The 22,351-nt window shown below is 38.7% G+C and overlaps 1 protein-coding gene across 6 annotated transcripts in view; it reads right to left on the reverse strand.

The window, feature by feature from the left end:
• Nucleotides 1-22,351, reverse strand: part of LOC109545296 (tight junction protein ZO-1) — a 33,420-nt gene that overhangs the window by 5,350 nt on the left and 5,719 nt on the right. For 4 of the 6 annotated variants that reach the window (XM_048664194.1, XM_048664196.1, XM_048664200.1 and 1 more), the window contains exons 2-20: nucleotides 6,674-6,837; nucleotides 6,377-6,615; nucleotides 6,033-6,323; nucleotides 5,850-5,978; nucleotides 5,613-5,792; nucleotides 5,488-5,554; nucleotides 5,276-5,426; nucleotides 5,088-5,208; nucleotides 4,883-5,035; nucleotides 4,671-4,833; nucleotides 4,436-4,617; nucleotides 4,151-4,376; nucleotides 3,920-4,097; nucleotides 3,186-3,581; nucleotides 993-1,217; nucleotides 648-934; nucleotides 424-596; nucleotides 238-368; nucleotides 23-189 (exon numbers count right to left, since the gene is read on the reverse strand). In XM_048664194.1, the coding sequence (XP_048520151.1) occupies nucleotides 23-189; nucleotides 238-368; nucleotides 424-596; nucleotides 648-934; nucleotides 993-1,217; nucleotides 3,186-3,581; nucleotides 3,920-4,097; nucleotides 4,151-4,376; nucleotides 4,436-4,617; nucleotides 4,671-4,833; nucleotides 4,883-5,035; nucleotides 5,088-5,208; nucleotides 5,276-5,426; nucleotides 5,488-5,554; nucleotides 5,613-5,792; nucleotides 5,850-5,978; nucleotides 6,033-6,323; nucleotides 6,377-6,615; nucleotides 6,674-6,837 (3,623 nt within the window). Of the gene's footprint in view, nucleotides 1-22; nucleotides 190-237; nucleotides 369-423; nucleotides 935-992; nucleotides 1,218-3,185; nucleotides 3,582-3,919; nucleotides 4,098-4,150; nucleotides 4,377-4,435; nucleotides 4,618-4,670; nucleotides 4,834-4,882; nucleotides 5,036-5,087; nucleotides 5,209-5,275; nucleotides 5,427-5,487; nucleotides 5,555-5,612; nucleotides 5,793-5,849; nucleotides 5,979-6,032; nucleotides 6,324-6,376; nucleotides 6,616-6,673; nucleotides 6,838-22,351 lie in introns of all 6 variants that reach the window. The other 2 variants (XM_048664195.1, XM_048664197.1) reach the window with 2 other exon arrangements.

The following is a 22,351-nucleotide window of genomic DNA, read 5'->3' on the forward strand; positions in this document are numbered from 1 at the left end:
ATCCTCCCTTCTACCAACTTACCGATGATGATTTTGTTGGTCCGTCCATCTAGGCGCTCTGGACGGACTGCTTTGATGCGAAGGGTCGATTTTCGACAGGGTAGTTTTGAGATCGTCATGCAGGTTTGGCCCTATTCTAGGTGTGGTGGGCGGTTGCTTGTTGTACGAATCATAACTTGAAAGGGAGTCCTAACAAAACACTTTTAGCTCTGCAGGTCTAACGGTTGTGCGCCTTACCGATTTCGAATTTTGGCGCTCCAGTGAGCCAGCTTTGTTGTCACTAAACCCTCCGTTTTCGGCTCCTTCTGTTCCAGCCGGCTTCGTTCCAAATAACCTTTCATGGGCACTTCGCCCATTTGGTATTTTACCTGCAAACGCTCGCATGATCACAATTTGTTAGTAGAAAATCAAGAATGAACTTACTTGGAGTGGTAAGAAGCCCCATAGGTTTAGCTGCTCTGTCTACTCGTGGTGGTAAGTCAGGCGCTTGCCCGTAAATGCCCTCCTTAGTCGTGGGCGAGTTTGGAACGGACTGCTCCGCATTCAAGCTATGGGCCTTGGAGTGATTGTATGGAGCATGCATACCACTGGGTTGCCTACAAAAGTTAGTTATCCAGCCCCTTATTATAGGCCTTATCAGGAGGTACCTTTTGTGCTGCAGTCTATCTCCGTTAAACTCCCTCCTATCCGGGCTGCCGTAATCCCGGCTTCGATCAGGACTGGAAAACTCTCCTGCCTTATACTCGCTGGACTTGTAAATGTTTGCCGCATAGATGTCCGATTTGCCAAATTCTGGGGCGTTTAGCGACGAGGGAATATCGGGGTCTGAAAGCGTGTAAGACGGATCCTTGGTAAGCGGCGACTCTGGCGGCACTTCCGAAGACACCTGTTGATTGCTCCCATTGCTAAACCCATACCGCGTATCGTAAGTGGGCTGAAAACCATTCGAGTCAACACCAACAGCTCGCCAATATCTACAGCTAAACGCTTACCTGGTAAGGGGGCAACGCGTCGCTGGCAGTGCTTTCCAGCGGCATCACAACGCTCGGATCCGAACTGGCTTTGGTAAGTCGTCCAGGAGTCGGTCCCGGACCACTTCCCGGAGGAGAGGTTGGTGGTCCCGGACTGTGCTCCAGGTCGCTTTCGGGCGAACTAGCGTATGAAAGCCGAAGAGATGACATGGGGAAGAGGAAATCGTCGGAAAGCGATTCTTCGGGCTACAAGAAATGAAGATGACAATGGGCACATAAACATGCAGCGTTAACATCTATGAAAATGCCAAGCGGAATGATTAAAGGTAAGTACAGGGTTATTGTTTGAACTTTGGTCACCCCGTTTTTGCCTCTAGTTTGAAATTTAGAGAAAAATGTTAAATATAAAAGTTGTCGATACTGACGTCTAGTTTATTTTAAGATAATACCAATTGATGCAGGGTGTCGCAAATTCAAGTTGCACACCTCAAAAATTTGACATCACAAAATTTCGAATTTTTTCCCAACATTTTGCATGATTTTGGAAAGTTGTCAATGGCTCGCTTGATCGTGGCAAAAACATGAATACCAACTTTTTTAGGAAGCTTCAGACGGCTGATTGATTGGGTCGAGTTTTTGCAAACCATATTTAAACCATAAAACTATGGAAGCTGGAAATTTACAAAAAATACCCTCGGATGAGCCAGATATTTTATAAAGAATAACTTTTTCCGACAGGAAGCTTTGTTTTAGAGAAAAAAAAAGTAAAATATCCAAAAAATCGCAAGCATATCCACCTATATACTTTTTGACTTTAGACTTTGGACGATTGAAAAAAAAATCCTTTATGAGCTATAAGGGAAAGACGAAGTTTGCGCCGTCCCTTACCAAAATTCCTTTTCAAAATTGAATAAAATTGTCAAATGACATTAAAATTGGTGAAAATTGATACCAATTAGCATTGAGACAAATACGAATCAGCTCCATCTCAAATCGATTAAAGTGGAAGGAAAAAACTCTATTTACTCCATTGTAATTGGTAAATTATGGTACCGATCAACTGAAATGCTTCGCAAAAATCAGAAAATGATGATGAATGGATTCTAGTTAGAGCGAAACATAGCTAATAGATGTGGTTAATGATTTTTGAATGCCATAATGAGAAACTAACAGTTTCCGATTTTTTCCAGAGCTAATCGAAAAAATGTTCGAAAATTTTCGACTTGTCCATGTTTTTATGTAAACAAAAATTTCGGAAAGTTCAATGAATTATTCCACTGAGATGGCGATGACATGGGTCGATAGAGGGATAACGAAACTTAAAAATTAAATGATTCAATTCAATCAATTCGATTGTAATCATATAAAACGTTGAGCTTGAAAGTTCGAGTAAGAATTGGAATTGAAATATTTCAGCAAATTTGCAATTTAATGATTTTTTATACATTTGACAAGCTCAATTTTTGATACTCAAAATCTACTTCCAATTCTTACTAGAATTTCGCTTGTATTTGAGACACCCTGTATCAACTAGTACCATCCTAAAATAAACTACAGGTTAATATCTACAACTTTTGCATTTAACATGTTTCTCTAGACTTCAAATTAGATGTTGAAACAGGGTGGCCAAGGTTGAATCAATAACCCTGTACTTCTAGATTGTTATACAAAAGGGCAAAGTATGAGCTGTAGTAGAACTGAGTGTTGTCGTGCCTTGTGTTTGAATTTTGCTTGAATTTACGGCGGTTTTGGTCGGCTCTGCCCACACTAGAGATGTTGAATCTCGTTACCTTAGAGCATAAATATAACAATACTTTTTCAACACCTCTAGATCCCACTGAGTCAACCATTCTAAGCGATTTTTTGGCAATATTGACAAAATGCCCAGGTAGAGCAGAGAAATGTCCCATTTTACGCCGTAGAATGCAGCTAGAATATTGTATCCTGTACAAAAATAAACGCTAAACTTTTACTCTTAAAATGTTCTACTCAAATCTCCCCATACGTCTCCTCCCAAATGGGCAACAGCTTGTTGCTAAACCCCTTAACATCATTGCATTCGTGATAAATCGGTTCTGGAGTGTTGAAAGTGGTTTGCATGCAACTAGCGTTGGATTCATCCGAAATGCGTTTTTTACGAACGAAAGCCAAACTATGGTTATTATCAAAACACTCGCTGTTGTTATTTAGTGCCAAACCAATTGGAGTACTTGCATAATTATTATTTTGCTCAGTTTCATACGTCAATGTATTGCGATTGGATGCATCCGGAGTAAAAGTATCGAATCTGGTGGATTCTTCAGACGCACGGTCTGGAATATAAACTGAACATTCCCTAGAAACAGTAGGGGCGCAATCGCTGGGAATGTTCCAAGAATCTTCCCGGTAGAATGAACATTCACGACACATACTAGGCGAGTGATCGGATCCGGGAACGTAGGGGTTTAAAAATGGGGATGTTCGATGAATGAACTGAGGGGAACTGTACATTGACAATGGAGTTTTCCGGGTTCGAGGACGAGACTGTCGGTTGCGTCCCGGTAGGGAATTAGTGGATTTGGGCTGGAGAAAAATCGCAGGAAAGTATATGTCGGAAAAGAAGCCAGAAGCCTGAAAATAAACGTTTTGTTACTATCCTGAGCCCACCACCAAGTTATCGGTGCATTATTTAGCCCCTCATCCAATAGATTGAAGTTATCAAAAGAGATAGACTTTCGAGGCCATTTCTTGAAACGAATGGTATCTTTTTCGGGTTTTTAGACCGTCGTTCGGTAGAATTTCTCCTTGACGTTTGCTTGAACGCTTACACTGTTCTCATCAGAACCCGCGTTCAGTTCTTCCGCAGAACTGAACTGACGAAGAAATTCTACCGAACGACGGCTTAAAAACCCGAAAAACCCTTTAGTTTTCAGTTTGAAGTTAGTTCAACAGAACGGATAAATAAATACCTTGCTCTCGGACATCCACAAGGCGCCACTCTGCTGTTTATCGATCACCTCCCTCACTTTTCTATACCAAGTGTCTGTATTATCCGTCAACGTGATGGTGGAGTTAAATATGTGACCCCAGACTTTGTCCAGCTTCTGGCACTGTTCCAGCAGCTTCTTCGAGCTCTTGTGAGCCGTCCTTTAAACATCCACAATTAACTCGCCTGCACGAGCTAAACCCGCGCAACTTACTTTGGTAGTCCTTGCCGCAGTTGCTTAATAACCATTTTCGTCTCCGATTTGAAGAACACCACAATCGGATACATTTGAGCGTAATTCAGGCGTTCCACTGCATTTGGTGTTATGTCGAGTAGAGCGTGTTTTCCAGTGGAAATAACATCGCGAATGGCCGACAGTCGTATAATATTGGAAGCTGTCTTTTGGGATTTGGAGGTTTCTTCGACGGTTGCATCTAATTCTGCCCAAAAAAATGGGCAGCTCAAAAACTGGTTGGAGAAGGGAAGTCCGATGACTTACGTGGCGATATAAACTTGTCCGGAAAATCCTTGAGCAGTTTTTCGCGCGCAATGTCCGCAATGGGTCCGAAGAGAATAACCGGTCTAGTGAAGCCTGGATGTTTCAGCAAAACCCTTTCGTATGCTGGGAACTTTGATATGGTGTCGGAAAATAGGATATCGTCCCAATGTTCCTTGCCCAGGCTGCAAATAACATAAACTTCCAACTCCTCCATTGCCCCATTACAATTCCCCACCTTTTCGACCGCCTATTAGAGCTTCGCCTGCGCTTGAAGAAGCTACCCCTTGATTCATTAGCGGACATCTCCTTTTTCGTTGCATTAAATTGGGCGGTCGCCAGCTCTTCCGCTCGGGCCTTATTAGGAATTATGCCCTTTTGCACTTCCTGGTTGTTTCGACCTGCATTCATCGCAATTAGAAAAAACATTTTTTAAACGCTTAAAACTACCTATCCTGAAGACCTGCCAGCATCCAACCACCCCATTGTACAAAGTGTCGATGACGTGGAAAATATCTCCGGATCGGAAGGACATTTCTCCTTTGGCCGGATTGTCGTAGTGGAAGTGGGTTTTGATGTAGAAGCTATCGCCCTTTTGGGACGCTGAAAACACCTCAATCTCATCTGGACCGAGGGATTCTAAATCGCCACTTACCCACTATGCTGTCATATTCTTCCTTACAAAACTGCACTATCAGTTCGATTCTATCCTGCAAACTCAGCAAGTAAAGGACGGCCTCTTCTCTCGTTACCCCGGTCATGTCCATATCGTTCACCTGAAAGTATCGTCATTTGAGCACAGTCTGGCTGAAATTACGAGCAAATTGAGCAGTTTGCATCTACCTTGAGGATTTTATCTCCAGGTTGCAGGCCTTGCAGTGAAGCAGGGCTTCCAGGTTGGACGGCCGTGACGAAGATGCCGGCATGATTTCCCCCAGTCAATCGTATGCCCACTGAGCCGTCTTTGTGGAACGTGATGAATCTTGCATCGGGTCTAAAAATTCAAAAAAATGGGCGTTTGAGTAAGAGTATTTTGAAGCCCGCCCATAACTTACATTGGCTGCTTTGCCTTCTGTATTATCGGATCCTCTTCATACAGTTGCCTCCGTGAGCTATAGTAATCTAAACAATAACCAATTAAATTTGCTATCGTTTCAGCAGAAAATCCTCAAATATCTACCTTCTACTCTAGGTGGAGGAGGCCGAGGAGGTTCCTCCCTCCCTCCTTTGGACCTTCCATATCCAGCTATGCTGTTTCTGTTGTCCAGTTGGTTGAGATTTGCCTCAGACAAAGGCCCCCTCGATCGCCCTCTGGGAGCTAAATTGGACTTTTCGTCGTTTAAAGAATTGGGGCCACTAGCTGAAATTTATTTCAAATAACCTTTCGGGCCCAGCAAATCGAAAAAAAACCCTTTACCTAACATGGGATCGGCCTTTTCGTCGAAAGATGACCCGTTCTGGTTGAGGTTTGGGTTACGAGTGGGTGGTTGCACGTATAGGTTCTGGTTGGAATAGCTCTGACTCGATGATGTTAGAAAATCGTTGCCTGAAACAGCAGGAGTGAAGGACCGTCTGATGCAGAACCCAGGGATATGAATACCTTTATAGAAGTTATTAACCGCTCCAGTAGTGCTTACAGAGCTTTGAGCTTGATGGAAGGGAGTGGGAGGTCCAGCAAAGTCCCTGGCAACAGTGATATGCAACTTATCCTTGCAGCTGTCGATGATCTTCTTCGCCTCTTTCAAAGACATCACATCGTTGCAGTTGGCGTTGTTGATTTTAGTCACAAAACTCCCCACGTCTAACGACTGATTGGTGTTGAGGAGCTGGTCTCGGGTTTTCGACGAAATTTCCTTGATGAACAGCTTGCATCCTAACACGATGCCAAAATCTGGAACAGTGGATTAGCGCCATTTCCTCACGGTCAATTAAAAGATGTGCCACCTTCTTTTTTTGAGGATTTCGTTATGGTGACTTTACTGGGAGGCGGCGGGCTGACTCCCAAAGCAGCAAGAGGCGGAGGCCCGCTGTAGGACGCGCTGTGTCCATGAGAGAGCTGAAGAGTTCGTCTCTTGATCACCAGCGTTACGGTATCACCGCTGTCTCTTAACACTTGCACTGCAGTGGCGTAGTCCACATTTTGCAGCGAGATTCCGTTCACTGAAATGATGCGGTCGTTCACTCTGGAAAAATGCTTTTTTCGTTAGTTTGCTCGCTTTTTCTAGTGGGGTGTTTTGTTACTGTAATAATCGCTCAGCTGGACCAGCAGCTAAAACGTCGCTAACTGCAATACTGGGATCGCCCGAGGCAAAGTGAGGATTGTCTCGCCCTCCAGACACAGCAATTCCGAATCCAAATCCTGGCACTCGCGTTACACATATTTGTTTGTATTCCCAGCCTCGCTCCTGAAACAAAAAAAAATGCATGCTTTCTCCGAGAAGTTTCAGATCCGAAACAAGACATTTTCGGCACATTTTAAGCGTTTTTTGAGGGTTCACGTTCTTTAACCGACAATTTCTTCCCCATCATTGATCTAAACGCTTTATAAATGCACATTTGTGACCTTCTTACGTCGAAAGGAATCGATTGAGCTCAGAAAACACGCATGTGAAATTTTGATTTTTGGTCGACGTTTTACCAAGGGTGGATTTTTTGGAAAAATTGAAATTTTTTCAAAATGTCTTAAATTTTACATCATTTTCAGCTCAAGGACGCGAGCAATGCACCGAACTCATTGAAAAACATGCTAGAAGTTTCTTTTTCTTCTTTTGAGCGTTCAAGATCTTCAACCGACGATTTCTTCCTTAGGATTAAAAACAGACGGCTGAAAGTGAAAATGTTGAATGCCAAAGAAGACGTTTAAAAACCACGTGCTTCAGAAACCGGGCGACCATTATAATAAAGAAAAAAGCCAGTCGTGCCGCTTCCAGTTTCGACCTTGATTTCTTTCTTCAATTCGCAATTTCTGCATCTTCGTCGAAGAGACTGGTTGCTGTTGTTGTCAAAACATGTTTTCATTCACCCGGCTAATGACCTTTTCGATATTTACGGGAATACTGCAACAGCAAACCTTGGGCTTTTGTTTCAAAACATATCAAAATACATTGTTTTAATTGGTGCGAATCCATGCAACAAAATACTAAGCAGGGATTCGAAGTACTTGAAGAATAAGGTGAGACATGTATAGATACTTAGTCTTGAAACTAGAAAATTATATTTTAATTAATTAATAACAGACATAAACTTTCGCAATAAAGAGTGTTAAAGACCTGACAAAATTGGCGACTTGACTTGTATTTTTGATGTGATTATTACGGTTTGTTCTTGTGCGGTTTGCCCATTTAAAAATGCAATTAAAGCATCCGAGTATTTTTGCCAAAGTCAGTGCCAAGGTTAACGAATTTCGTTTAAACCCACGCTGACCAGGTAAGACGATGGGCGAATTTATGGCATCCGTGCTAACATCAAGGTGATCAGGGGACCACAATGTTTTTCAAATCAATGGAGTAAAAAAATGCAACTTTAAACACGTTAAAACATTCCCAAGTATCGAACTCATTAGAAGCGAAGCGATAGATTAATTTCCTTCACTCCACAACTAAATCGCTTTAAATTTCAGTCTAAACAGGCTCAATTCCGTTAAAGACAAATTATGAAATTATGCTACTTTAACTACCTGGATATTTCAAAGCCTTTAAGATAAAATATCGTAGATACCACTTTAATGGGCTGGCACTTAAATACCTGTGACTAAATCGGTTGGTATTTCAGACTTCTTTCTTCGACAGCCATTGCAGCTGCCAGTCCAGAACACAAAAAAACCGTTTAGTGTTACAGTCAGCGTTACACTCAATGATATATGGTAACTAATCGCCTGTTGTTCTTATAACAAAGTAAAGTCGCTTAACTGATTTTACGCCACTGTATTACCATGCAATTTGTTTGACTTGAAATTATTAAATTACTGTAAACTGGAGTAATTTTCATATTATGATTACAAATTGAACGCCAGACGATCATTTTTTGGCTTTTGAGAAACTTTTTGAACTTTTACAGAATCAACTTTATCAACTCTTTGAAATTGCGCCTTTTGACTACATTTTCGCTAAAACTGTAACGCAGGCACGCTGTGCCCTTAAAATAATAGCCAATAAATTAAGCTACAAATTGTAAAAAATATATTAAAATCGGTTAAGTAGTATAAAAGAACTCAAAATTTTAGGAAAAAATTAGGTGATGGGCTTATTGGAAACTAAGTGACGTTGAGTCGAAAAAAACGCACATACAAATCAAAATAAGCATATAAATTGATAATTAATCAACAATAAATTTATCTGATACTTAAAAAAACATTGTTTTTATTTGCATTTTCTTAAGTTGTCCTGATTCATGCTTCAATTTATCTAGCAACGAACCAAAAGAGTTCATGTCTTGACTATTTCTCATGGTTCACCGCTCCCGGTTGCATTAATCCGACACTAAATAAAATGAGGAGCAACAAAGGTGTTCCCATGAAATCACTAGACCATTTGCGAAGAAAACAGGCATGTGTGAAGGCCAAAATCAGTTGTTTCCCTGCTAATTAAGCCTGACAATGCTCCAAAAAGAGTGAAAACTTCAATAGTTCATTGCTGCTGGAAACACCAGCGCATTGGAATCGTAAGAAGTATTTGATGTTCATGACTTCGGCGACAATATTTTACGGGAAAGCTGTGAGAAACAAACAAATATTTCCGTCGGTAACTTGAAGAACTGGCCATTTTTCCTCGCGCCTACAGCACTCAATTTTTCAACAACGTTCCCTCGTTTCTTTCGAAAATAAATCTTGCATGGAAACGTTCCATCACCAGACAGTGAAAACGAGATAGAAGCATCAAGGCTGGCAAACAAAAATCATAATTCTACTTGTATGAATCATGACAAAGCGACCTAGCTGATTGAAACTGGTTAAATGCAATTAAAATTAGTATCGCCCCAGAATCCGAAGCAGTAAAACCTGCGATTTTGAGCAATTCAGAGCCCAACCGGCTCTCACTTAGAGCGATTAAGGGCTTGAGCCAATAACCCGCAGACAAACTCCGCATTAAGTCGCGTCAATTTCAGGCAATTAAGCTGAACTACATAAATTTAACTGACTCCCTTTCAGACGGCACTCCCTCAATGTTTATCAACACAGACGTTCATGTACTCGCTTCTACCGGAAGGCGAGACTCATTTGTCCTGGAAAGAGTTCTGTGGGAACACGACAGGCCGATATTAATAGTTTCCTGAAAATTTCCGCAACTCGCAACCCCAAATGCGTATGTAACCACGCAGTTTGAACTTGAAGAAATCGATTAGATTCGTCTCAAGGTTGTCAACTAATTGGTCCATTGCCCGCTGACCAAATGGTTGGACATATTTCGGTAACAACCCGACATTATCATCACGCACCAGTTTACGTTAGCGTTTCCCTTATTATTCATTCAAGCTAAAAATAACGAGCAAATCGGTGTGCCGCTAACTCAGCTCCTACCTAGTAATTCACTGCAAGTTGTTCATAAAAATAGAAATTAGTTCTTAAGATGAAACAGATTTCCGGGGTTTTTATGGCCACTCGAAACCGGTTCTTATGGGGGATTAATGGAAGAAGTCCACTGATTACTAAACGCAAACGATTGAAGCCGATATAAATTGCCCCATTTGGGATGCGATTAGATTGTAATTTGTGAAAAATTAACAAAACTATTCTACTACTGACTATCGATTTCACATTCATTTTTCCAAGTGTTTTCGGAGTGAGTGTACTAAAAGATTTAAGAAAAATCGTTTCGTCGAAAAAGTTGAATTCTCTGCACAATTTGCAAACTTTTTCATCTGAGAAAATGACAGCAATGAAGCAAAACACACTTGAAATTAACACAGATTCAAACAAAACTTAGAAAGAGTCGTAAACTTAAAAACACATGTAGGCACTTGTATCTATGAAACCTAGCATTTTGTATACTTTTTGCCTTATTGCTCTCCGCCAGTTAAACAATTCGTAGTTTTTTTGCAATGTTTATGGAATTATAATTTGGCAACCTAACGTGGAGCCACCCTGTAGAAGCAGGCAATTGTAGAAATTCAATTTGAAACAACAACACATCAGTGCGCAAATTAGATCATCATCGGAGAGCTTTCGGTGATTTATTTTAAAGTATTTGTCCTCGTCTTCCATTTGCTCCATTTCGAACTTTAGCATTGAGTGATTAACGCTATGCTAATGTCTTCGGAAAATTTTTCTAAATTAATAATTCATTGTTTGTTTGATTTCTTTCGCATTTTAGCATCAACTTTCTCTTCAAAACTCTGATTGCCGCTTCCTCATCCATCTGCTATCGGCAAACATTTGCATAAACATTCACGTTATTGATTTCCCTAAGTCTATTAATACGTTATCTACTTAAGGTCATCAATAGCAATTACTCTAATAGCTTGCTGTGATACGAACTGAAACCAAACAGAACAATAAATTATCGTAATGAACATTAAGCATTATCATTGGGGCAAAAATTTTACGAAAATCGTACTACACATAGTTGGTCTCGTCTCGAATAACGGCCGATAACATTGAGTCTTTGTGGCAATAAACTTTGGCATACCAAAGGTTATAAAACCTTAAATTGTATTCAAAATACCGGCAGACAAAAGAAAAATGCGAATGGAAATTTAATGCATAAGTAGGCGTACATAAACCCGTACATTGCGAGTCTCAGAGCGCAGAATTCCTTCTTATAGCTTGACTGAAGAGAGAATACCAACAGGAATGCATTGTTTGAGCTTTGGAAGAATACACATGCACAATCCTGAATAGTTGAAAAGTCGCATGAAATATTTCACTACCTCCTAGCGAGGCTTTTAATTAAACTATTCATCCTCTTTCATGTTTTATGATCGTTTATATTTGCGCGATCCTCTAAATGTATGCAATATCAAAGCTTCACACGTATCAAACAAACATTTAAAATTTAAATATTTCCACCTTGCATTCTTGTCTTCCCCTTCACGAATAATACAGTGAGAGCGTAAAGGGGACAGAGTGAATAAAATCTGTATAGAATGACAAAATAAAACGAAACTGCTTTGATAACCTCAAGCGTTTTTAAAATGCAAACATTTATATTCTTTTGTAAAAAAATATCTTTTAAGTGTTATTATTATTCAGTTTGTTTTTATCAGCACTTTTCACTTCAGTGTGAGCAAATGTAGTTCAACGTGTATCATTGTCGTTGGAAATATTTGCCCATTAAACAAGAAATAATGAGCCTAATCGGATAAATTGGCAGGGAATTTCAATTATGCGCCGCATGCCAGCGAATGTAATTTTAATGAAAGAATGCGCAATTTTGTAAGCGTACTTTAATTATTGCGTTCCCACTGTGCATTTGAACCGAAGAACTTCAGGCATTTTCTGAACTATATAGAACAATTTTATCGTACTATGCCACTTAAAGCCAACGTGTACGTTCAATGGCAATAGGCAATAACTTGCAAAGGGTTTTGTTTTTTTATGAATAATTTGAAAACTAATTGCTTCCTAAAGAAACTGAACGAAGAAAACCGTCGACTGGTATTTCCTACAAACATTCCCAGCGTTTTAGATACATTTTCTCGAACGCGAAAACATCAAATAACGTCGTTTCCTTTTGTCATTTTTCCAGAGAAAGTTATTTCAGTAATGCCAGTCCCAAAGAGGCTGCGGCACCGTAAACTTCACGACAACTTCCGTTTACTTTGTTACCTATTTTTAAAAAGTTGCTTTTATCGCAACCGTTCCCTGCTGATATTTTGCCTAATTTATGGCCGGGTTTAGGCAAGCAATAAAATCGGGAAAGTTATTTTACGGGTTGGTAAACTCCAAGATAATGACGCTAGTTAAGTAGAGGTTTTCCTGGATATTTGGGTTAATGGGAATAAATCGTACCTCCTGTTCTCACTACTGTTTCTGAGGCTTAATTATTAATGATTTTCCCATGATAATTTTGAAACCCTCACAGAAAAAATCAACGCGAAGTGAATATGAATAAATGATCAGCAATGCGCAGTGATAATACAAATATTATTGCTGCCTTGTACGGTATTTTCACTTTTACTCAGCCAGTAAACAGTTATAACGTTTCTAAATGGGAGTGACACTAATTAATGAAGTGAATGTGTGAAATTGTACAGTGGAGCCGTTTCATTTTTATTCCTTGTTAGTTTCAATGATCATTCATTTTCGTTCCAACAGTTGCATTCACTTCGACCTGAAATTACTGTTCCAGTTGTAAAACGGCATTGACTGAAGAAATTTACACCAATAGTGAAGGGGTGATTTACATTAATGCAACTAACGGAAATTGCTTCGAATATCAACAGTGATTATTACTTCCATTAGAAGCACACAAACAGTCATTTAAACAAATACTTTTTCGATACGAACGTCGCCTGCATTAAACGACTTCTTAATTGTATAAAATAATATTACAAACACATCATTCGTCGGGATAATAAACCCCAAATCTAATGTGGAAATGTTTACCAAAGAATTCCTGTAGACATGAGTTAATTGTTGGCTTAATGCGTGTTAAGTAATTACAGCGCGTAACACAAAGCGACTGAAATTTATAGCAATTATTTTCAAATTCTTACATATTCATTTTTCAAATGGATTGTTCAGAACGCGATTACAAGCAATTTATTTGGTCAGGTTATAGATTTTTTGTGTTATACAGGGTGTTTCACACGCACAGGATCAATCTCGTACTACGAGCTTTTCTCGCTCAAATGGCCTTTGGCGCCCCGCTATAAATAGCAAAAATTCTTCGAAAAAATGTGGATTTGATTCTCAGTAAGTGCCTCCATCGTCAGGAGTGAGTGCCTAAACTTGATTTTTTCAAAGCTCCCCAAACAAAAAAAAATCTAGTAGCTTTAAGCTTGGGAATCTGGGAGGCCATTTGACACGAGCGTCTGTTCCTCTTCTTCCAATCCACTTGTATGGAAAATTATTACTTAAACGGGCAGCAGCTCCATGGTGCATGAACCGCATCTGAGCATGAAGATTGAGACAAATCTTTCATTAGAATCGGAAAAATCGAGATAGCTTCACGATTGAAGGAAACAGAAGACTGTTGAATGGAATCCATCAACGAAGAAAAAGTTATCCACTTTTTCTACCAAGATACTTTATAATTCGTCACTTGGCCAAAGCGTTGTAGCTTTATCAAAATATGAGCCTGAAGCAGGAAGAAATCCACAGCTAGTTTCCTTCAAAACCATCACAAGCAGAACAAATTTTGTTTAGTAGAAGTTTGTTCAGATATCTTTATATCAGAATGTAATCGTGGTATGAAGTACTTTTAGGACACCTTCTATGATCATAATAATGGGCGCAAATGCATAAATTTATCATGCAAAACATACACGGACAATATTTCCGTTTTTTTTTGGTTACACAAGAAATTAAGTGCGTTGATGCGAGTCCACACTCTTTTATCCATTAAACAGCAGGTGTTGAAATGACGCAATTTAGAGAACAAAAGTTATAAATAAACTCCTACACAGCAAAATAATAGATTAAGAAGCATCGGAGGATATTTCGCACGCTATTGTGTGGTGCGGGTATTTTGGTCGAATTTTAAAAACTGCATAATCAGGCATTAACGCTTTACGCAACTTCAGCTTTCTCGACGCGTTATTTGCGACAAAAAGTCCCTTTTAAATTGAACGTTGATGAAACTTTACTGGCGTCGATCGAATAAGCACTGGCAATGTGGAAACTGAATGTGCACCATTTAAGCAATTTCTGAACCGTTGCACTAACAAATGGTCTTTTTCCAATCCAATTACGCGTACCCGTCCAGTATCAGATCTGCGGTGGTCAGTCAATTAAGCACAGCGATTTAATTTTAATTACAAATCGGTTTATTCGATCCGATATTAAACTTATGGGGCGAGAAAATGGCATGAAAGGCCATCAGGTTGAGTTTGAAGCCATCAGGGCTGAGTATGCATTTTGCTACCAGAAAATTGAAATTTCACTTATTCGCAAAGATTCTTGTTCATTGAAGCATGCTGATTTTTTAGATAAACCCAAATGGGCACATTTCTACATCAAGCTCGGTCAAGTCAACCCAGTTTTTTCGTGTGATTGTTATTGTTCATCCACTCCTTATTAATAATTCTTCGCCAGTCAACCTTGATCGCAATCGTTCAATAATACCAAACCATTTCAGATTTCTCCCGTTAAATTAAGCGAGCTACCTGGGTATCTTCGCCTTAACCATTACCCATTAATTGTAGACCTATTTTAGATTCCATACTGCCAATTACAATTTCCGTTGCTCTCTCTACCGCATTATTCGAAAGCCCCCGTCTGTTTTCAGCTATAAAATCGAATTTATTGGATATTGCGCAACGATTTTAAATTGAGCCATACTGATACTCTGTAGCTTTTGGCAATCAATTGCGAAATTTAGAAACGGGTTATTTGTTTCCGAAAAAAATGAGTTTATTCCATAACTGTCTAGGGTGTAGGATAAAGACGTATGTAAAGATTGAGTATGCACGGTACAGCAAAACAGAAAGATTCGGATAAAAATGAACACCGAATAGTCTTTTTCTGGACACCGTTTGTATGCCAAAAGTTCCTTTTGTAAATATTTCAGCCGATTAAACTGCTCAAATGCTGGTGGAAAGTTGCCGACTTTTGGCAGTTTGCTTTCAGTTTGACCTACTGGTTGCAGCGACTCGATTAGATTTGCTAATGCTTATGCTAATCCAAGCCAAAGAGCGCATTTACTTGGCTTTCAGTCGAAAATATACTGAAGCGCATAAATAGCGCACAAAAGTGGATTTCATTGCATCCTGCAATAAGAAGTTAATTCATTGGTTCATTCATAAGGTAAATTCATTGCATTCGACTGAAAGCGAAACGTTCGGTTCAAGTAGAAAATGCACCAGCAGCTATTCATGCATACGTTTCTATTTTATTGAGTATTTGAGCAACCTTAAATTTGCTTGTTTTATTTAAAAAAACACAGACAAATTTAAGGTTTCGAGAAGGCAAAGACCTAAAAAAACGTTAATATTTACCAATTATGAGTTTGTGTAAATTTTAAATCTGATGATGGATTGTCTCTGATGATGAAATGTCTCGCCGAAACGTAATAAAATAAACAATATTCAAAATTTTTGCTTCACACTTTGACTGAGACCCAGGAAAGATAAGAGTATAATAATTTAATCAGTAATTCGGTTATAGATTTAAGAAAATTAAAGCTCCAAACATCCAAGCCCGATATACATTTTAGGTTTTCAAGACATCGACTTTTGACATCAAACTTATTTCAAATTGACATCTGTCAACAAATATCTGCATGGTTACTGATTATAAATTTTGATTAAAATTATGTCAGAAATGCGCGTCTAAAAAGCAACTCAAACATCACCCTGTATAGTTAAAGCTAAGCCACATATTTCAGGTGCACGTTGAAAAAGTAAAAGTTGCACACGAGTCAACAAAACACGTTTCAACTTTGACATTTTCTCTCGCTTTATTCGGTTTTCATTTGCAAAAATTAGTTTGTCATTTGAAATTTTTCACTTTGATCATTTGTCGAAAATCCGGTAATTATCCAGAACATCAGGCCTTCAAAGAATCTAATACAAATAAAATATAGATTTAGAAAACGTGGAGTGAAAAGTGGCCAAAAACTGTATTTCCACAAGAAACGTCAATACGAAAACTTGTTGGTAAAGGGAAATTTATAAGGTGTGTATATTGTTAATAGTTGAATTGCATTTCCAAAAATTCTGCCAAATTTTTATTTTTGTTGTTGTTTATCACGCCGTATGTCTTGCAGGCTTTGGCATACAACTCAACTGACCCACACTGACATTAAACGTCAAAATGACACCAACTATTCAAGTCGATTTTTTACTTTTTGCCTTAAAATACCCAATAGCGCTTAAGAAATTTGCACAAAACGGTTCAGAAAACGTTCAAAAAATTGCTAACTTCTTGCTTTGATTAGGAGAAAAATACGCACTGTTTCACTTTAGCTAAAACCATTGAACTGACAATATGAGTTGGGCAACGACATACTTCATTGACTAAGTTCAGTGCTTCAAGTGGAGTTTTGGGACCGATTCGATAGCAGTATGTCGAATGTTACTACCTGAACGTGCTGTTAAATTTGGCCTGTCATTGAATTGCATAATCATTGTCAAATTGTTCAGAAATTTGCAAAAATTTGCCCAAAAGTCAATTAAATCACCGAAATTTTGCATTTATCGAGTCGGTTTATGATCGCACAGTGCTGCTAAAGACATTTTGAGCATATTTATGGTTTGAAGGGCCCATAGAGTAAAAATCCAATGCTACTTTGAAGAAAGGAAACGAAAAATGCGGGTCTGCCTCTCCTAAAGTTTCTAAAAAATCAACTTTTCCCAAAAAGAAAATTTGGGTGTGCTGTTTAAACACAAAAATGCTTTTAACACGCCATATGTATTTTTTGGCCATTTCTCACCGTTCAGACGCAAACTATTCATATTAATGGCATGAAGAAATAGGCGTTCTTTGAATATTATTTATTCGCCTTAAAAAGTAAATTGTATATACTTTCCTGACTGTGTTTCAATTCCAAATCAAATTAATTTTGTAAAACGCATGCCAAGGCTTAAAGCAGCAACAACGCTACACATAAAAACTGATGATGGTGGAAAAATACACCGAAACGTATTTTGATTGATAAATAGAGACAATAAATGACTGAAGCCCAGGAATGAATTTGATTTGGAATTAAAAAGTAAATAGGCGGCAGATTTAAATCACTATCACCAATCACAGTGCCAGATCAACTTGGATCAATTATAAATGAGACCCGAGTGCTAAGACCCAATTAATGGGAGTAAAAAAGGCAGTTTGCATGGTTGCATGAACGCTTGCATTCCATTTGCGGGCTATTACCCTCTATATCCGCTACTTTTTCTGGTTAGGTGCATATTTCCACAATTTAGCAAATGAGGTGCATGCTTGCCAGCTTATCACGCTACGATTAAATTACGTGCCCTATTCAGAGGAAAACATCGCCATTAGGCACATGCAAATCGAGGCAACAAATATTTATGGTCATTTTAGCGTAATTGAATTATCTGGAAAATGTGAAACAGAAAAAATTGCAAACGAGTTAGGGGCAATTTTCCAAAATTTGTTTTCCCGTGGAACAGTTTGGCTCGATTTTGGAACCTTCGTAGTCGATTCACTTTCATAAAAATGGCAAACTCAATATCCGTTTTACGTATATCACAAATCGCCCAAAATGCCAAATCGCTCTGGCGGATTATCCATCTGGGATTCCAAGGGCCTTACGATAATCCTTTTTATTTTCAACGTAAGAAAGAAAATGGGGAAAGGCCCCATTAGTTGGCGAGCCCTCGTCTTTACGGTGAATTGGAAAAATGCTTGAGAACTTGCTGAACAAGATGAGAAGGATTAAGTGGCAGGAAAATATTTTTATTTAGTGCCGCGTTTCTGGTATTCGCGGTCTAAGTGTTTGTAGTTCAAAGGAAGAAAACGGGTCCAATGACCAGCCGAGAAATATGTTTAGACGGCTGAACACATAAAGCAAATGGACATTGAAGGTTTCCTTCAGAAATTACTTACTAATTCAAAGAAAAACCAGATGCATTAGAAAAGTGAGTAAGTACACAGCAATTGAGACAGTTTATAGTGAAAAGAAAAACCTGAACAAAATGAGAGTTATGCGAAATAATACAGAATTTCGATCGAAATGTGCAGGCGCCCAAAGGCAAAACAAGCAGCGTTTTGTCCTTTTTGGCGTAAATGCAAAAACATAAAGCTTGGCTCGATGTAATGAGGCGATAACGCGTTTCGAAACCAGTTGGCAAAATAATTTATTGTGTGGCTAAGTGGACGGAAAAGAACAGGAATGATTAGAGTTGAGAAAATCGACAGGCCAAGCGCGTTAAAAGACAACGAGGAAGGTTTCTGTTGGAAACTGGATTAAAAATCAACAAAAAACTCTTTAAAATTTCCGATCGCTTTTGTTCCACTGGCCCTTCGAGGCCTGGAAATTCATCGCGTTCAAAAAGTCTAATTATACTGACAATATATAAAAACGTTATTAATGGCTGAGTTGAGCGGTTTTCTGATTAGATTGGCAAAATCTCCCTTAAAGCCCTGGAGAACTTTTAAAACATGCCTTGTCATCCATCCGACCGGCTTTCCAATGGGATTAAATGCCCTTTGCAGAAAAATCCAATTATACCGCATGAAACCTAAACGTACTTACAACTAATAAAATTCACAATAATTCAGTTCACATTCGGTGCATGCCAGGTTTTGCGCAGGCCATTAGTCATGTGTTTTCTCTGGACAATTTATTAAAGCAAATTAACGTTCTTTTCCAATTCCCGCAGGATATTGGCAGGCCAACTTGCAATGTAGCAGAGGAAGGCGGTAGGAAGTGATACATTAAAGAAAGAGAAAATCAAACTTTTGGTTGCCAAAAAATTTAAAAATAGTCAAGACAAGCCAGCAAGGATCTGTGTCTGAATATTGGTTATTTTTAATGTGCGAAAATATCAGCAAACTATATAAAAAAGAGATTTTCTGCAAAGAAACACGAAAACTGGCCCAAAAAGCAGACATGTGAAGAAGGCAGAAAATGTGCAGTTTCTTGAAACTCCTTGTCCTTTTGGGCATGATTGGGAAGCAACGAGTGGAGGTTTAATGGAACCTTCGTTAGAATATAGACGCAGTCTTCACACAAACAGTGTAATTTTTATAACACACTTTTTTGTATAACAAGCAAGATTAGGTCAAACTTTCTCTATATTTCAGTAGCAAACCGAGCTGCCGCGCTTCTGCACCACTGCAAAGGGCACATTTATAAAGTGGAACCTAAGAAACATGCAGCTAACATTTCCAGATAACTATTAGTTATAAGCAGTTTTGGCAAAATATCTCACAAACCATTTGAGCTACAGAGCACGTTTTTCCACCACTGGAGAGACAATTAAAAACCCCATTCACTAAGTGGAACTCGAGTTATGAAATGGTGGCAGTTTTCAGACAAAAGCAACTTTTGCACATCGCACATTTGGGAGCCTGATAAAGCCGCAATTTCATACATTACGCCACATTTTGGCTCATAACTCCGTCGCAAATTGAGCCAGTTTGCTCGTTTGTACCCACTGGACAGAGCACTAAATATCCCATTTACGGAGGATAGCGTCACTTGGGGAATGTAGGCAGTTTCCATAAAAAAGCAAAAATTTCAAGATAACAAGTAGGTTTGACTCAAACATAACGCCGCATTTTTCGTCATGTTTGAAAAAGCATTTGAGCCAAAAACACCAGTTTTTCTATCTCTGGATAGAGCATTGAAGAACCCATACAATAAGTGAAATTGAGTTAAGGAACACCATTTGCAAGAGGACAGTAAAAACGACAATGTAAAGGGTCAAGATTACCAGACAAAATTTACCTGAGCATTTACCCGAAGGTACAAAAGGATTTCAACCTGCAACTTCCCACAATTGGAAAATTGCCTTAAATTTCAGTGAGTCACTAGTCAAAAACTCAATTCCATCGTCTGGAAATTTTCAACACCAAATGAATCAAAAAACAACGTTGAAAATCATTCATTTCTTCTACTGTGACCACAGCATTGAGTCGTCGATTTTATTTCTGAATGTTTTTGTTTGCCCTAATTGGTACCCATCGTGGCGTTGGAACCATCGGCCTTGAAATATTTGATTGGTTCATGAGAATAGAACTGCTCACTAACGTCAACACAACAATATGAGGAGAGAAAACCGAAGAAATCCAATTTCTTGGTACCAGACCAAATCATGGGGGTCATGACCACCAATTTGTTCTGGGTTTATAACGACTAACGATAATTTTTCTAATTTCATACACAACAAAAGTCTGAATTTCTACTACTTGACCCCCCCTGGCTCGAAAGCTGGATCCGCCCCTGACCGAAACGAGCCCTGTTGCATTTCTGGGAACCAAAAATGCACAGGTAGTTGGGTCGTATTGTTGAGTTCATTTACTCTTCGCACATTTTCTCACGTACTAGTCACATTTTAGGAGTCGTAAAATACGTTTTTCTATGTATGGAATTGAGTGTTTTATGGCTAAACTTGCGCTGAAAAATCAGTACAGATTTAAAATTCCCGTGAAGGAAAGTGTTTYTGAGGCAAACWTWTCGTGGTTTKCTGCTCATTTSTAAAGCATCGATTACAAAAGTTTCTAAAGAGACCACAACATCGTTTGGACAAATCCAGATCGGTTCGCTTTTAGACTGATGTTATTTATTGGCATAAGACTAGGAATGCGATTTACGGATACCTGACTGGGATAAATTTAACTGACTGATTAAAGGGCATTATTCTCGAGACGTGCAGTCCGGTTTGCTTAGATTTGATTCAATCACCGGACTGAGCCCAGGCTTAGAAAAGCTGTTTTATACAATTCGGTAGCAGACTTTATGCAAAAACGATCAACAGTAATTAATGCCGTTAATCGTTTTTCGTGAAACGGCATTTGCTAAAAATTAATTTAAGATAGTAAACGTGCATTAAATTTTTTTTCCGATTATACACTTTTCTCTAATGGAACACTCTATATTTTATTTCATTTTTGAATTCTTATGTAACTTTCTGTTATAGAAAATATTGAAGAAAATTGGATAGTTTTTTAGTTATTCAGTTTTAACGATTTTATGGTGTTGATGAAATGAAAAGTTCTCCGTCGTATTTACGCACAAAATTTTGAAATTAGGAAAAGGACTAATACTATTAATATTTGGTTCGTTAAATATTTGTCTTCGAAACTACAGGGCGGTCATAACAATCGTCCAAATTAACGTACTTTGAAGATCAAATGCTCACTTTTTCAAATCGAATTTTACCGAAAATAGGCAATAGGAAGAATTAAGCCAAAACGAAATTTTTGTTTGGGCAAATATCACTATCAATATACGGGGTGTGCCCTTTAAAATAAGTGAGTTTTTGAGTCTGAAGATGCGCTAGCATCGGTCCTTTCTGCTGCCAAATTTCGAAATTTTGTGTCTGAAGACGACGGAGAAATTTTCGCTTTACCTACCAAAACCATGAAAATACGAAGTTGCATCGTTAAATCCGAATAGCTCAAAAACTATCCACTTTTCGTTCATATTTTGCATAACAAAAAGCAATTGGAATTTACATAGAAACTCAAAAATGAAAGAAAATATCGGGTGCTCCGTTAGAAAAAAGTTGCTTCCTGCACTGCAACTTTTGGCAAGTTCCTATAGAAGAGACGATGAGAGTTTTGAGGCGAAAAATACCGGTTAAGCCTTAACTTACTTTACTCTATCGTTGAGGCACCCTGTACACTTCATATCAAGCAGTTATAAGTCAGAAACAATCTGTGGATAAAATCACTTTCTCAGAGAAAAAAATGTTGTTCCGGGTTTATATGACTATCCAAGATTCGTTTTACTTAACCTGCTTAAATCGGGTATTCTTTAGGTTAAAAAAAAAAATAAAACCCGACACCAGACTATGGTTCGGCTAATTTTTGAGCGGAACCCTCTAAAAGCTTAACCGGTTATGGAAAACTCGACTGCCAAGAAACCGTATAGAACAACAGGACTTTGCTGTAGTTTTACGAAATTCCAGCGTAAGGAAAAAATTACAACAAAACCCTCAAGTGTGTTAAACAAATATTGATGACGCTAAAGGCAAATAAACATGGCAGTTTACAAAGCAATTGAACGGCATTAGCGATAGCGAGATAAAAATGCGAAATCCCTACGCAAGTGTGCTTTTGACGCACCTGTTAAAAGCCCGGTGCGACCCGAAAGAACGCTTTTTTGAGCTTGAACTAACTGAGTGAAACTC

The sequence above is a fragment of the Dendroctonus ponderosae genome, unplaced genomic scaffold (assembly GCF_020466585.1).
Source record: "Dendroctonus ponderosae isolate FM_Combo_2020 unplaced genomic scaffold, Dpon_F_20191213v2 Dpon_F_20191213_2, whole genome shotgun sequence".
NCBI lineage: Eukaryota > Metazoa > Arthropoda > Insecta > Coleoptera > Curculionidae > Dendroctonus > Dendroctonus ponderosae.